Genomic DNA, 16,553 nt, shown 5'->3' with positions numbered 1-16,553 from the left:
TCCAGCCCCTTACAACCCTCCCTATCTCTGTAACCTCCTCCAGCCCCGTACACCCCTCCCTATCTCTGTAACCTCCTCCAGTCCCCTACACCCCTCCCTATCTCTGTAACCTCCTCCAGTCCCCTACACCCCTCCCTATCTCTGTAACCTCCTCTAGTCCCCTACACCCCTCCCCATCTCTGTAACCTCCTCCAGTCCCCTACACCCCTCCCTATCTCTGTAACCTCCTCCAGTCCCCTACACCCCTCCCTATCTCTGTAACCTCCTCCAGCCCCCCTACACCCCTCCCTATCTCTGTAACCTCCTCCAGCCCCCTACACCCCTCCCCATCTCTGTAACCTCCTCCAGCCCCCTACACCCCTCCCTATCTCTGTAACCTCCTCCAGCCCCCTACACCCCTCCCCATCTCTGTAACCTCCTCCAGACCCCTACAACCCTCCCTATCTCTGTGACCTCCTCCAACTCTGCGAATCTCCTTTCCCTGCCTCGCTGCAGGCTGCCCCTCAGTGTCTCGCACTTCCCCACTCCTGACCGCTCCTCCTGCTCGCTGGTCCGCACCTCTCCCTACTCACTGCTTTTTGTTAAGGAGCTCGCAAAGAGCGATGCCTCCCAGGCCCACCTGCGCTGGAGTTGCCAGGCCCTCCCCCTCGAGTGGAGACGGGGGAGACCATATTGGTTGTCCACCCAGGACCCATGTTAGGTGTGAGCGAGGGGGCGGCCATGTTGGATGTGGGCACAGCGGCCATGTTGGATGTGGGCACAGCGGCCATGTTGGATGTGGGCACAGCGGCCATGTTGGATGTGGGCACAGCGGCCATGTTGGATGTGGGCACAGTGGCCATGTTGGATGTGGGCACAGCGGCCATGTTGGATGTGGGCACAGCGGCCATGTTGGGTGTGAGCGAGGGGGCGGCCATATTGGAAGTGGGCTCAGCGGCCATGTTGGATGTGGGCACAGCGGCCATGTTGGGTGTGAGCGAGGGGGCGGCCATGTTGGAAGTGGGATCAGCGGCCATGTTGGGTGTGAGCGAGGGGGCGGCCATGTTGGGTGTGACCACAGTGGCCATGTTGGGTGTGAGCGAGGGGGCGGCCATGTTGGATGTGAGCGAGGGGCGGCCATGTTGAGTGTGAGCGAGGAGGCGGCAATGTTGAGTGTGAGCGAGGAGGCGGCCATGTTGGGTGTGACCACGGTGGCCATGTTGGGTGTGGGCGAGGGGCGGCCATGTTGGGTGTGGGCGAGGGGCGGCCATGTTGGGTGTGACCACAGTGGCCATGTTGGGTGTGAGCGAGGGGCGGCCATGTTGGGTGTGGGCGAGGGGCGGCCATGTTGGATGTGGGCACAGCGTCCATTTTGGTTGTAGACAGCACCAACCCGGAAAAGGCCAATCCAGTCCTTTGACGACCACTTGGACCGAGACTGCAGGCAGTAACGACACTCGACAGCTGTACCAGGGACGTATGTCCGGGCCACGTTGTGGAAGATGACCTCGGTCCGGTCCATTTCCAACTGGTCGCCCACCTGTAACCAAACAACAGGGGTCAGCGCGGCTCGCTCAACACGGGAGCCCGGGGAGGGGTCGGAGAAGGCTACAGAGATAGGGAGGGGTGTAGGGGGGCTGGAGGAGGTTACAGAGATAGGGAGGGGTGTAGGGGGCTGGAGGAGGTGACAGAGATAGGGAGGGGTGTAGGGGGCTGGAGGAGGTTACAGAGATAGGGAGGGGTGTAGGGGGCTGGAGGAGGTTACAGAGATAGGGAGGGGTGTAGGGGGCTGGAGGAGGTTACAGAGATAGGGAGGGGTGTAGGGGGGCTGGAGGAGGTTACAGAGATAGGGAGGGGTGTAGGGGGCTGGAGGAGGTGACAGAGATAGGGAGGGGTGTAGGGGGCTGGAGGAGGTTACAGAGATAGGGAGGGGTGTAGGGGGCTGGAGGAGGTTACAGAGATAGGGAGGGGTGTAGGGGGCTGGAGGAGGTTACAGAGATAGGGAGGGGTGTAGGGGGCTGGAGGAGGTTACAGAGATAGGGAGGGGTGTAGGGGGCTGGAGGAGGTTACAGAGATAGGGAGGGGTGTAGGGGGCTGGAGGAGGTTACAGAGATAGGGAGGGGTGTAGGGGACTGGAGGAGGTTACAGAGATAGGGAGGGGTGTAGGGGGCTGGAGGAGGTTACAGAGATAGGGAGGGGTGTAGGGGGCTGGAGGAGGTTACGGGGATAGGGAGGGGTGTAGGGGGCTGGAGGAGGTTACAGAGATAGGGAGTGTTGTAGGGGTCTGGAGGAGGTTACAGAGATAGGGAGGGGTGTAGGGGACTGGAGGAGGTTACAGAGATAGGGAGGGTTGTAGGGGTCTGGAGGAGGTTACAGAGATAGGGAGGGGTGTAGGGGCTGGAGGAGATTACAGAGATAGGGAGGGTTGTAGGGGGCTGGAGGAGGTTACAGAGATAGGGAGGGGTGTAGGGGCTGGAGGAGGTTACAGAGATAGGGAGGGTTGTAGGGGTCGGAGGAGGTTACAGAGATAGGGAGGGGTGTAGGGGACTGAAGGAGGTTACAGAGATAGGGAGGGGTGTAGGGGGCTGGAGGAGGTTACAGAGATAGGGAGGGTTGTAGGGGTCTGGAGGAGGTTACAGAGATAGGGAGGGGTGTAGGGGCTGGAGGAGGTTACAGAGATAGGGAGGGTTGTAGGGGTCTGGAGGAGGTTACAGAGATAGGGAGGGGTGTAGGGGCTGGAGGAGGTTACAGCGATAGGGAGGGGTGTAGGGGCTGGAGGAGGTTACAGAGATAGGGAGGGGTGTAGGGGGCTGGCGGAGGTTACAGAGATAGGGAGGGGTGTAGGGGCTGGAGGAGGTTACAGAGATAGGGAGGGGTGTAGGGGACTGGATGAGGTTACAGAGATAGGGAGGGGTGTAGGGGGCTGGAGGAGGTTACAGAGATAGGGAGGGTTGTAGGGGTCTGGAGGAGGTTACAGAGATAGGGAGGGTTGTAGGGGTCTGGAGGAGGTTACAGAGATAGGGAGGGGTGTAGGGGCTGGAGGAGGTTACAGAGATAGGGAGGGGTGTAGGGGGCTGGAGGAGGTTACAGAGATAGAGAGGGGTGTAGGGGCTGGAGGAGGTTACAGAGATAGGGAGGGGTGTAGGGGACTGGATGAGGTTACAGAGATAGGGAGGGGTGTAGGGGCTGGAGGAGGTTGCAGAGATAGGGAGGGTGTAGGGGGACTGGAGGAGGTTACAGAGATAGGGAGGGTTGTAGGGGTCGGAGGAGGTTACAGAGGTAGGGAGGGGTGTAGGGGGCTGGAGGAGGTTACAGAGATAGGGAGGGGTGTAGGGGGCTAGAGGAGGTTACAGAGATAGGGAGGGGTGTAGGGGGCTGGGTGAGGTTACAGAGATAGGGAGGGGTGTAGGGGGCTGGAGGAGGTTACAGAGATGGGGAGGGGTGTAGGGGGCTGGAGGAGGTTACAGAGATAGGGAGGGGTGTAGTGGGCTGGAGGAGGTTACAGAGATAGGGAGGGGTGTAGGGGGCTGAAGGAGGTTACAGAGATAGGGAGGGGTGTAGGGGGGCTGGAGGAGGTGACAGAGATAGGGAGTGGTGTAGGGGTCGGAGGAGGTTACAGAGATAGGGAGGATTGTAGGGGACTGGAGGTGGTTACAGAGATAGGGAGGGGTGTAGTGGGCTGGAGGAGGTTACAGAGATAGGGAGGGGTGAAGGGGTTGGAGGAGGTAACAGAGATAGGGAGGGTTGTAGGGGTCGGAGGAGGTTACAGAGACAGGGAGGGGTGTAGGGGGCTGGAGGAGGTTACAGAGATGGGGAGGGGTGTAGGGGGCTGGAGGAGGTGACAGAGATAGGGAGTGGTGTAGGGGTCGGAGGAGGTTACCGAGATAGGGAGGGTTGTAGGGGGCTGGAGGAGGTTACAGAGATAGGGAGGGGTGTAGTGGGCTGGAGGAGGTTACAGAGATAGGGAGGGGAGTAGGTGGTTGGAGGAGGTTACAGAGATAGGGAGGGTGTAGGGTCTGGAGGAGGTTACAGAGATAGGGAGGGGTGTAGGGTCTGGAGGAGGTTACAGAGATAGGGAGGGTGTAGGGGGCTGGAGGAGGTTACAGACATAGGGAGGGGTGTAGGGATCAGGAGGAGGTTACAGAGTTAGGGAGGGTGTAGGGGACTGGAGGAGGTTAGAGGGGTAGGGAGGGTTGTAGGGGGCTGGAGGAGCTTACAGAGATAGGGAGGGGTGTAGGGGGCTGGAGGAGGTTACAGAGATAGGGAGGGGTGTAGGGGGGCTGGAGGAGGTGACAGAGATAGGGAGTGGTGTAGCGGGCTGGAGGAGGTTACAGAGATAGGGAGGGGTGTTGGGGGCTGGAGGAGGTTACAGAGATAGGGAGGACTGTAGGGGACTGGAGGAGGTTGCAGAGATAGGGAGGGGTGTAGGAGACTGGAGGAGGTGACAGAGATAGGGAGGGGTGTAGGGGGCTGGAGAAGGTTACAGAGATAGGGAGGGTTGTAGGGGGCTGGAGGAGGTTACAGAGAGGGGAGGGGCGTCGGGGGACTGGAGGAGGTTACAGAGATAGGGAGGGTTGTAGGGGGCTGGAGGAGCTTACAGAGATAGGGAGGGGTGTAGGGGGCTGGAGGAGATTACAGAGATAGGGAGGGGTGTAGTGGGCTGGAGGAGGTTACAGAGATAGGGAGGGGTGTAGGGGGCTGAAGGAGGTTACAGAGATAGGGAGGGGTGTAGGGGGGCTGGAGGAGGTGACAGAGATAGGGAGTGGTGTAGGGGTCGGAGGAGGTTACAGAGATAGGGAGGGTTGTAGGGGGCTGGAGGAGGTTACAGAGATAGGGAGGGGTGTAGGGGGCTGGAGGAGGTTACAGAGATAGGGAGGGTGGTAGGGGGTTGGAGGAGGTTACAGAGATAGGGAGGGTGTAGGGTCTGGAGGAGGTTACAGAGATAGGGAGGGGTGTAGGGTCTGGAGGAGGTTACAGAGATAGGGAGGGTTGTAGGGGGCTGGAGGAGGTTACAGAGTTAGGGAGGGGTGTAGGGGGCTGGAGGAGGTTACAGAGATAGGGAGGGGTGTAGGGGGGCTGGAGGAGGTGACAGAGATAGGGAGGGGTGTAGGGGGGCTGGAGGAGGTGACAGAGATCGGGAGGGGTGTAGGGCGCTGGAGGAGGTTACAGAGATAGGGAGGGGTGTAGGGGGCTGGAGGAGGTTACAGAGATGGGGAGGGGTGTAGGGGGCTGGAGGAGGTGACAGAGATAGGGAGGGGAATAGGGGGTTGGAGGAGGTTACAGAGATAGGGAGGGTGTAGGGTCTGGAGGAGGTTACAGAGATAGGGAGGGGTGTAGGGGGGCTGGAGGAGGTGACAGAGATCGGGAGGGGTGTAGGGCCCTGGAGGAGGTTACAGAGATAGGGAGGGGTGTAGGGGGCTGGAGGAGGTTACAGAGATGGGGAGGGGTGTAGGGGGGCTGGAGGAGGTTACAGAGATAGGGAGGGGTGTAGGGCGCTGGAGGAGGTTACAGAGATAGGGAGGGGTGTAGGGGGCTGGAGGAGGTTACAGAGATAGGGAGGGGTGTAGGGGGGCTGGAGGAGGTTACAGAGATAGGGAGGGGTGTAGGGGGGCTGGAGGAGGTGACAGAGATCGGGAGGGGTGTAGGGGGCTGGAGGAGGTTACAGAGATAGGGAGGGGTGTAGGGGGCTGGAGGAGGTTACAGAGATAGGGAGTGGTGTAGCGGGCTGGAGGAGGTTACAGAGATAGGGAGGGGTGTTGGGGGCTGGAGGAGGTTACAGAGATAGGGAGGAGTGTAGGGGACTGGAGGAGGTTGCAGAGATAGGGAGGGGTGTAGGAGACTGGAGGAGGTGACAGAGATAGGGAGGGGTGTAGGAGGCTGGAGAAGGTTACAGAGATAGGGAGGGTTGTAGGGGGCTGGAGGAGGTTACAGAGAGGGGAGGGGTGTCGGAGGACTGGAGGAGGTTACAGAGATAGGGAGGGTTGTAGGGGGCTGGAGGAGCTTACAGAGATAGGGAGGGGTGTAGGGGGCTGGAGGAGATTACAGAGATAGGGAGGGGTGTAGTGGGCTGGAGGAGGTTACAGAGATAGGGAGGGGTGTAGGGGGCTGAAGGAGGTTACAGAGATAGGGAGGGGTGTAGGGGGGCTGGAGGAGGTGACAGAGATAGGGAGTGGTGTAGGGGTCGGAGGAGGTTACAGAGATAGGGAGGGTTGTAGGGGGCTGGAGGATGTTACAGAGATAGGGAGGGGTGTAGGGGGCTGGAGGAGGTTACAGAGATAGGGAGGGTGGTAGGGGGTTGGAGGAGGTTACAGAGATAGGGAGGGTGTAGGGTCTGGAGGAGGTTACAGAGATAGGGAGGGGTGTAGGGTCTGGAGGAGGTTACAGAGATAGGGAGGGTTGTAGGGGGCTGGAGGAGGTTACAGAGTTAGGGAGGGGTGTAGGGGGCTGGAGGAGGTTACAGAGATAGGGAGGGGTGTAGGGGGGCTGGAGGAGGTGACAGAGATAGGGAGGGGTGTAGGGGGGCTGGAGGAGGTGACAGAGATCGGGAGGGGTGTAGGGCGCTGGAGGAGGTTACAGAGATAGGGAGGGGTGTAGGGGGCTGGAGGAGGTTACAGAGATGGGGAGGGGTGTAGGGGGCTGGAGGAGGTGACAGAGATAGGGAGGGGAATAGGGGGTTGGAGGAGGTTACAGAGATAGGGAGGGTGTAGGGTCTGGAGGAGGTTACAGAGATAGGGAGGGGTGTAGGGGGGCTGGAGGAGGTGACAGAGATCGGGAGGGGTGTAGGGCGCTGGAGGAGGTTACAGAGATAGGGAGGGGTGTAGGGGGCTGGAGGAGGTTACAGAGATGGGGAGGGGTGTAGGGGGGCTGGAGGAGGTTACAGAGATAGGGAGGGGTGTAGGGCGCTGGAGGAGGTTACAGAGATAGGGAGGGGTGTAGGGGGCTGGAGGAGGTTACAGAGATAGGGAGGGGTGTAGGGGGGCTGGAGGAGGTTACAGAGATAGGGAGGGGTGTAGGGGGGCTGGAGGAGGTGACAGAGATCGGGAGGGGTGTAGGGGGCTGGAGGAGGTTACAGAGATAGGGAGGGGTGTAGGGGGCTGGAGGAGGTTACAGAGATAGGGGGGGTGTAGGGGGCTGGAGGAGGTTACAGAGACAGGGAGGGGTGTAGGGGGCTGGAGGAGGTTCAGAGATAGGGAGTGCTGTAGGGGTTGGAGGAGGTTACAGAGATAGGGAGGGTGTAGGGTCTGGAGGAGGTTAGAGAGATAGGGAGGGGTGTAGGGTCTGGAGGAGGTTACAGAGATAGGGAGGGTTGTAGGGGGCTGGAGGAGGTTACAGAGATAGGGAAGGGTGTAGGGGGGCTGGAGGAGGTTACCGAGATAGGGAGGGTTGTAGGGGGCTGGAGGAGGTTACAGAGATGGGGAGGGGTGTAGGGGGCTGGAGGAGGTGACAGAGATAGGGAGGGGAATAGGGGGTTGGAGGAGGTTACAGAGATAGGGAGGGTGTAGGGTCTGGAGGAGGTTAGAGAGATAGGGAGGGGTGTAGGGTCTGGAGGAGGTTACAGAGATAGGGAGGGTTGTAGGGGGCTGGAGGAGGTTACAGAGATAGGGAAGGGTGTAGGGGGGCTGGAGGAGGTTACCGAGATAGGGAGGGTTGTAGGGGGCTGGAGGAGGTTACAGAGATAGGGAGGGATGTAGGGGGGCTGGAGGAGGTGACAGAGATAGGGAGTGGTGTAGGGGGACTGGAGGAGGTTACAGAGATAGGGAGGGGTGTAGGGGCTGGAGGAGGTTATAGAGATAGGGAGGGGTGTAGGGGGCTGAAGGAGGTTACAGCGATATGGAGGGGTGTAGGAGGCTCGAGGAGGTCACACAGATAGGGAGGGGTGTAGGGGACTGGAGGAGGTTACAGAGATAGGGAGGGGTGTAGGGGGCTGGAGGAGGTTACAGAGACAGGGAGGGGTGTAGGGGGCTGGAGGAGGTTCAGAGATAGGGAGTGCTGTAGGGGCTGGAGGAGGTGACAGAGATAGGGAGGTGTAGGGGGCTTGAGGAGGTTACAGAGATAGGGAGGGTGTAGGGGGCTGGAGGAGGTTACAGGGATAGGGAGGGGTGTAGGGGGCTGGAGGAGGTTACAGAGATAGGGAGGGTGTAGGGTCTGGAGGAGGTTACAGAGATAGGGAGGGTGTAGGCTCTGGAGGAGGTTACAGAGATAGGGAGGGATGTAGGGGGGCTGGAGGAGGTGACAGAGATAGGGAGGGGTGTAGGGGGGCTGGAGGAGGTTACAGAGATAGGGAGGGGTGTAGGGGCTGGAGGAGGTTATAGAGATAGGGAGGGGTGTAGGGGGTTGAAGGAGGTTACAGCGATATGGAGGGGTGTAGGAGGCTCGAGGAGGTCACACAGATAGGGAGGGGTGTAGGGGACTGGAGGAGGTTACAGAGATAGGGAGGGGTGTAGGGGGCTGGAGGAGGTTACAGAGACAGGGAGGGGTGTAGGAGGCTCGAGGAGGTCACACAGATAGGGAGGGGTGTAGGGGACTGGAGGAGGGTACAGAGATAGGGAGGGGTGTAGGGGGCTGGAGGAGGTTACAGAGACAGGGAGGGGTGTAGGGGGCTGGAGGAGGTTCAGAGATAGGGAGTGCTGTAGGGGCTGGAGGAGGTGACAGAGATAGGGAGGGTGTAGGGGGCTGGAGGAGGTTACAGAGATAGGGAGGTTGTAGGGGGCTGGAGGTGGTTACAGGGATAGGGAGGGGTGTATGGGGCTGGAGGAGGTTACAGAGATAGGGAGGGTGTAGGGTCTGGAGGAGGTTACAGAGATAGGGAGGGGTGTAGGGTCTGGAGGAGGTTACAGAGATAGGGAGGGGTGTAGGGGGCTGGAGGAGGTTACAGAGATAGGGTGGGGTGTAGGGCGGCTGGAGGAGGTTACAGAGATAGGGAGGGGTGTAGGGGGCTGGAGGAGGTAACAGATAGGGAGGGGAGTAGGGGGTTGGAGGAGGTTACAGAGATAGGGAGGGTGTAGGGTCTGGAGGAGGTTACAGAGATAAGGAGGTGTGTAGGGTCTGGAGGAGGTTACAGAGATAGGCAGGGTTGTAGGGTGCTGGAGGAGGTTACAGAGATAGGGAGGGGTGTAGGGGGCTGGAGGAGGTTACAGAGATAGGGAGGGGTGTAGGGGGGCTGGAGGAGGTTACAGAGATAGGGAGGGGTGTAGGGGGCTGGAGGAGGTTACAGATATAGGGAGGGGCGTAGGGATCAGGAGGAGGTTACAGAGATAGGGAGGGTGTAGGGATAAGGAGGAGGTTACAGAGATAGGGAGGGTGTAGGGGACTGGAGGAGGTTACATGGATAGGGAGGGTTGTAGGGGGCTGGAGGAGCTTACAGAGATAGCGAGGGGTGTAGGGGGCTGGAGGAGGTTACAGAGATAGGGAGGGGTGTAGGGGGGCTGGAGGAGGTGACAGAGATAGGGAGTGGTGTAGGGGGCTGGAGGAGGTTACAGAGATGGGGAGGGTTGTAGGGGGCTGGAGGAGCTTACAGAGATAGGGAGGGGTGTAGGGGGATGGAGGAGGTTACAGAGATAGGGAGGGGTGTAGGGGGCTGGAGGAGGTTACAGAGATAGGGAGGGGTGTACGGGGACTGGAGGAGGTTACAGAGATAGGGAGGGGTGTAGAGGGGCTGGAGGAGGTTACAGAGATAGGGAGGGGTGTAGGGGACTGGAGGAGGTTACAGAGATAGGGAGGGGTGTAGGGGGCTGGAGGAGGTTACAGAGATAGGGAGGGGTGTAGGGGGCTGGAGGAGGTTACAGAGATAGGGAGGGGTGTAGGGGACTGGAGGAGGTTACAGAGATAGGGAGGGGTGTAGGGGGATGGAGGAGGTTACAGAGATAGGGAGGGGTGTAGGGGACAGGAGGAGGTTACAGAGATAGGGAGGGTGTAGGGGGCTGGAGGAGGTTACAGAGATAGGGAGGGGTGTAGGGGGCTGGAGGAGGTTACAGAGATAGGGAGGGGTGTAGGGGGCTGGAGGAGGTTACAGAGATAGGGAGGGGTGTAGGGGGATGGAGGAGGTTACAGAGATAGGGAGGGGTGTAGGGGGACTGGAGGAGGTTACAGAGATAGGGAGGGGTGTAGGGGGCTGGAGGAGGTTACAGAGATAGGGAGGGTGTAGGGGGCTGGAGGAGGTTACAGAGATAGGGAGGGGTGTAGGGGGCTGGAGGAGGTTACAGAGATAGGGAGGGGTGTAGGGGGCTGGTGGAGGTTACAGAGATAGTGAGAGATGTAGGGGGCTGGAGGAGGTTACAGAGATAGGGAGGGATGTAGGGGGGTGGAGGAGGTTACAGAGATAGGGAGGGGTGTAGGGGGCTGGTGGAGGTTACAGAGATAGTGAGAGATGTAGGGGGCTGGAGGAGGTTACAGAGATAGGGAGGGGTGTAGGGGGCTGGTGGAGGTTACAGAGATAGGGAGGGATGTAGGGGGGTGGAGGAGGTTACAGAGATAGGGAGGGATGTAGGGGGGTGGAGGAGGTTACAGAGATAGGGAGGTGTGTAGGGGACTGGAGGAGGATACAGCGATAGGGGGGATTGTAGGGGGCTGGAGGAGGTACCCCAGTGTTATACAGTGACAGACCCGTCCCCACCAGTACTGTACCCCAGTGTTATACAGTGACAGACCCGTCCCCACCAGTACTGTACCCCAGTGTTATACAGTGACAGACCCGTCCCCACCAGTACTGCACCCCAGTGTTATACAGCGACAGACCTGTCCCCACCAGTACTGTACCTCAGTGTTATACAGCGACAGACCCGTCCCCACCAGTACTGTACCCCAGTGTTATACAGTGACAGACCCATCCCCACCAGTACTGTACCCCAGTGTTATACAGAGACAGACCCGTCCCCACCAGTACTGTACCCCAGTGTTATACAGTGACAGACCCGTCCCCACCAGTACTGTACCCCAGTGTTATACAGCGACAGACCCGTCCCCACCAGTACTGTACCCCAGTGTTATACAGTGACAGACCCATCCCCACCAGTACTGTACCCCAGTGTTATACAGAGACAGACCCGTCCCCACCAGTATTGTACCCCAGTGTTATACAGTGACAGACCCGTCCCCACCAGTACTGTACCCCAGTGTTATACATCCACACACCCGTCCCTACCAGTACTGTACCGCAGTGTTATACAGTGACAGACCCGACCCCACCAGTACTGTATCCCAGTGTTGTACAGCGACAGGCACGTCCCCACCAGTACTGTACCCGAGTGTTATACAGTGACAGGCCCTTCCCCACCAGTACTGTACCCCAGTGTTATACAGTGACAGGCCCTTCCCCACCAGTACTGTACCCCAGTGTTATACAGTGACAGACCCGTCCCCACCAGTACTGTACCCCAGTGTTATACAGCGAGAGACCCGTCCCCACCAGTACTGTACCCCAGTGTTATAGAGACAGACCCGTCCCCACCAGTACTGTACCTGAGTGTTATACAGCGACAGACCCGTCCCCACCAGTACTGTACCCAAGTGTTAAACAGTGACAGACCCGTCCCCACCAGTACTGTACCCCAGTGTTATACAGTGACAGACCCGTCCCCAGCAGTACTGTACCCCAGTGTTATACAGTGACAGACCCGTCCCCACCAGTACTGTACCCCAGTGTTATACAGTGACAGACCCATCCCCACCAGTACTGTACCCCAGTGTTATACAGTGACAGGCCCGTCCCCACCAGTACTGTACCCCAGTGTTATACAGTGACAGACCCGTCCCCACCAGTACTGTACCCCAGTGTTATGCAGTGACAGACTGGTCCCCACCAGTACTGTACCCCAGTGTTATACAGTGACAGGCCCGTCCCCACCAGTACTGTGCCCCAGTGTTACACAGCGACAGACCCGTCCCCACCAGTACTGTACCCCAGTGTTATACAATGACAGACACGTCCCTACCAGTACTGTACCCCAGTGTTATACAGCGACAGACCCGTCCCCACCAGTACTGTATCCCAGTGTTATACAGCGACAGACCCGTCCCCACCAGTACTGTACCCCAGTGTTATACAATGACAGACCTGTCCCCATCAGTAGTGTACCCCAGTGTTATACAGTGACAGACCCGTCCCCACCAGTACTGTACCCCAGAGTTATACAGTGACAGACCCGTCCCCACCAGTACTGTACCCCAGTGTTATACAGTGACAGACCCGTCCCCACCAGTACTGTACCCCAGTGTTATACAGAGACAGACCCGTCCCCTCCAGTACTGTATCCCAGTGTTATACAGTGACAGACCCGTCCCCACCAGTGCTGTACCCCAGTGTTATACAGTGGCAGACCCGTCCCCACCAGTACTGTACCCCAGTTTTATACAGTGACAGACCCGTCCCCACCAGTACTGTACCTCAGTGTTATACAGTGACAGACCCGTCCCCACCAGTACTGTACCCCAGTGTTATACAGCGACAGACCCATCCCCACCAGTACTGTACCCCAGTGTTATACAGTGACAGACCCGTCCCCACCAGTACTGTACCCCAGTGTTATACAGTGACAGACCCGTCCCCACCAGTACTGTACCCAGTGTTATACAGTGACAGACCCGTCCCCACCAGTACTGTACCCCAGTGTTATACAGTGACAGACCCGTCCCCACCAGTACTGTACCCCAGTGTTATACAGTGACAGACCCGTCCCCACCAGTACTGTACCCCAGTGTAATACAGTGACAGACCCGTCCCCACCAGTACTGTACCTTAGTGTTATACAGCGACAGACCCGTCCCCACCAGTACTGTACCACAGTGTTATACAGCGACAGACTCGTCCCCACCAATACTGTACCCCAGTGTTATACAGCGACAGACCCGTCCCCACCAGTACTGTATCCCAGTGTTATACAGTGACAGACCCATCCCCAGTACTGTACCCCAGTGTTACACAGTGACAGTCCCGTCCCCACCAGTACTGTACCCCAGTGTTATACAGTGACAGACCAGTCCCCACCAGTACTGTACCCCAGTGTTATACAGTGACAGTCCCGTCCCCACCAGTACTGTACCCCAGTGTTATACAGTGACAGACCCGTCCCCACCAGTACTGTACCCCAGTGTTATACAGTGACAGACCAGTCCCCACCAGTACTGTACCCCAGTGTTATACAGTGGCAGTCCCGTCCCCACCAGTACTGTACCCCAGTGTTATACAGTGACAGACCCATCCCCACCAGTACTGTACCCCAGTGTTATACAGCGACAGACCCGTCCCCACCATTACTGTACCCCAGTGTTGTACACTGACAGACCCATCCCCACCAGTACTGTACCCCAGTGTTATACAGTGACAGACCCGTCCCCACCAGTACTGTACCCCAGTGTTATACAGTGACAGACCCGTCCCCACCAGTACTGTACCCCAGTGTTATACAGTGACAGACCCGTCCCCACCAGTACTGTACCCCAGTGTTATACATCCACACACCTGTCCCCACCAGTACTGTACCCCAGTGTTATACAGTGACAGACCCGTCCCCACCAGTACCGTACCCCAGTGTTATACAGCGACAGACCCGTCCCCACCAGTACTGTACCCCAGTGTTATACAGTGACAGACCCGTCCCCACCAGTACTGTACCCCAGTGTTATACAGTGACAGACCCGTCCCAACCAGTACTGTACCCCAGTGTTATACAGTGACAGACCCGTCCCCACCAGTACTGAACCCCAGTGTTATACAGTGACAGACCCGTCCCCACCAGTACTGTACCCCAGTGTTATACAGCGACAGACCCGTCCCCACCAGTACTGTACCCCAGTGTTATACAGTGACAGACCCGTCCCCACCAGTACTGTACCCCAGTGTTATACAGTGACAGACCCGTCCCCACCAGTACTGTACCCCAGTGTTATACAGCGACAGACCCATCCCCACCAGTACTGTACCCCAGTGTTATACAGTGACAGACCCGTCCCCACCAGTACTGTACCCCAGTGTTATACAGCGACAGACCAGTCCCCACCAGTACTGTACCCCAGTGTTATACAGCGACAGACCCGTCCCCACCAGTACTGTACCCCAGTGTTATACAGCGACAGACCCATCCCCACCAGTACTGTACCCCAGTGTTATACAGCGACAGACCCGTCCCCACCAGTACTGTACCCAGTGTTATACAGCGACAGACCCGTCCCCACCAGTACTGTACCCCAGTGTTATACAGTGACAGACCTGTCCCCACCAGTACTGTACCCCAGTGTTATACAGTGACAGACCCATCCCCACCAGTACTGTACCCCAGTGTTATACAGTGACAGACCCGTCCCCACCAGTACTGTACCCCAGTGTTATACAGTGACAGACCCATCCCCACCAGTACTGTACCCCAGTGTTATACAGTGACAGACCCGTCCCCACCAATACTGTACCCCAGTGTTATACAGTGACAGACCCGTCCCCACCAATACTGTACCCCTGTGTTATACAGCGACAGACCCGTCCCCACCAGTACTGTACCCCAGTGTTATACAGTGACAGACCCGTCCCCACCAGTACTGTACCCCAGTGTTATACAGTGACAGACCCGTCCCCACCAGTACTGTACCCCAGTGTTATACAGTGACAGACCCGTCACCACCAGTACTGTACCCCAGTGTTATACAGTGAGAGACCCGTCCCCACCAGCACTGTACCCCAGTGTTATACAGTGACAGACCCGTCCCCACCAGTACTGTACCCCAGTGTGAGACAGTGACAGACCCGTCCCCACCAGTACTGTACCCCAGTGTTATACAGTGACAGACCCGTCCCCACCAGTACTGTACCCCAGTGTGATACAGTGACAGACCCGTCTCCACCAGTACTGTACCCCAGTGTTACACAGTGACAGACCCGTCCCCACCAGTACTGTACTCCAGTGTTATACAGCGACAGACCCATCCCCACCAGTACTGTACCCCAGTGTTATACAGTGACAGACCCGTCCCCACCAGTACTGTACCCCAGTGTTATACAGTGACAGACCCGTCCCCACCAGTACTGTATCCCAGTGTTATACAGTGACAGACCCGTCCCCACCAGTACTGTACCCCAGTGTTATACAGTGACAGACCTGTCCCCACCAGTACTGAACCCCAGTGTTATACAGCGACAGACCCGTCCCCACCAGTACTGTATCCCAGTGTTATACAGTGACAGACCCGTCCCCACCAGTACTGTACCCCAGTGTTATTCAGTGACAGACCCGTCCCCACCAGTACTGTACCCCAGTGTTATACAGTGACAGACCCGTCCCCACCAGTACTGTATCCCAGTGTTATACAGTGACAGACCCGTCCCCACCAGTACTGTACCCCAGTGTTATACAGTGACAGACCTGTCCCCACCAGTACTGAACCCCAGTGTTATACAGCGACAGACCCGTCCCCACCAGTACTGTATCCCAGTGTTATACAGTGACAGACCCGTCCCCACCAGTACTGTATCCCAGTGTTATACAGTGACAGACCCGTCCCCACCAGTACTGTACCCCAGTGTTATACAGTGACAGACCCGTCCCCACCAGCACCGTACCCCAGTGTTATACAGCGACAGACCCGTCCCCACCAGTACTGTACACCAGTGTTATACAGTGACAGACCCACCCCCACCAGTACTGTATCCCAGTCTTATACAGTGACAGACCCGTCCCCACCAGTACTGTACCCCAGTGTTATACAGTGACAGACCCGTCACCACCAGTACTGTACCCCAGTGTTATACAGTGACAGACCCGTCCCCACCAGTACTGTACCCCAGTGTTATACAGTGACAGACCCGTCCCCACCAGTACTGTATCCCAGTGTTATACAGTGACAGATCTTGCCACAGCAGGACAGTCCTCTCGTTCGCAGTCACACACACAAACCCCTCCCTCACTCACACACACACACACACACACCCCTCTCCGTCACTGCCTCAGACACGCACACGCACACACTCTTCCTGCCTGACCTGTGGGCCAGTGAAGTCCAGGAGCCGGTAGTTAGGGCCGGAGCGGGTCAGTCCCACACCAGGGTGCACCTCAATCCGTCCCCTCTGGCCGTGTTATTGCTCAGGGAAGGACTTGGCCCTCCTGCCTCCCTCTTCCTGTCAGTCACGTCGGCCGTTTCCTCCGATAGGCTCCGGGGCCCCCTTCCCCCCACCCCCTGCCTTTCCCCCTCCCCCTACAGCCTCCGCCGGGAGACGTCAGTCCTCCCTCCCTCCCCCCCTAGCTCGGGTTACCGGCTCAGGCACAGGTGGGCACTGTGGGGGGAGGGAGCCGGCCTGCTTGTGCCTGCGGTGGGGGGAGTGCAGAGGGAGATCCACTAACTCGTCCCTCGGACCGTTCCTTCTACCCGCCCCCCCCCCCCCGCCCACCCACACATCCGCCACGCCTCGCCCCCCCTGACCCACTTCGCCCCTTCCCACAGTGCGGAGCTCCCTCAGCACTGACCCTCCCACAGTGCGGCGCTCCCTCAGCACCGACCCTCCCACAGTGCGGCGCTCCCTCAGCACCGACCCTCCCAGAGTGCGGAGTTCCCTCAGCACTGACCCTCCCTCAGCACTGACCCTCCCACAGTGC

The 16,553-nt window shown here is 58.3% G+C and overlaps 1 protein-coding gene across 1 annotated transcript in view; it reads right to left on the bottom strand.

Annotated features, from left to right (window-relative positions):
- The window catches only part of LOC140405765 (calcium-binding and coiled-coil domain-containing protein 1-like), a gene marked incomplete at its 3' end in the record, with an annotated part of 51,533 nt that extends 35,449 nt beyond the window's left edge, over positions 1-16,084 (bottom strand). The window contains exons 1-2 of the mRNA XM_072494200.1: positions 15,944-16,084; positions 1,373-1,519 (exon numbers count right to left, since the gene is read on the bottom strand). Coding sequence (XP_072350301.1) covers positions 1,373-1,501 — 129 coding nt within the window. The remainder of the gene's footprint in view (positions 1-1,372; positions 1,520-15,943) is intronic.
- Positions 16,085-16,553: the final 469 nt, after the last annotated feature.

The sequence above is a fragment of the Scyliorhinus torazame genome, unplaced genomic scaffold, assembly GCF_047496885.1.
Source record: "Scyliorhinus torazame isolate Kashiwa2021f unplaced genomic scaffold, sScyTor2.1 scaffold_204, whole genome shotgun sequence".
NCBI classification, from domain to species: domain Eukaryota; kingdom Metazoa; phylum Chordata; class Chondrichthyes; order Carcharhiniformes; family Scyliorhinidae; genus Scyliorhinus; species Scyliorhinus torazame.
The sequence above is the reverse complement of the archived record's forward strand: the minus strand, read 5'-3'. Positions and strand labels throughout refer to the sequence as shown.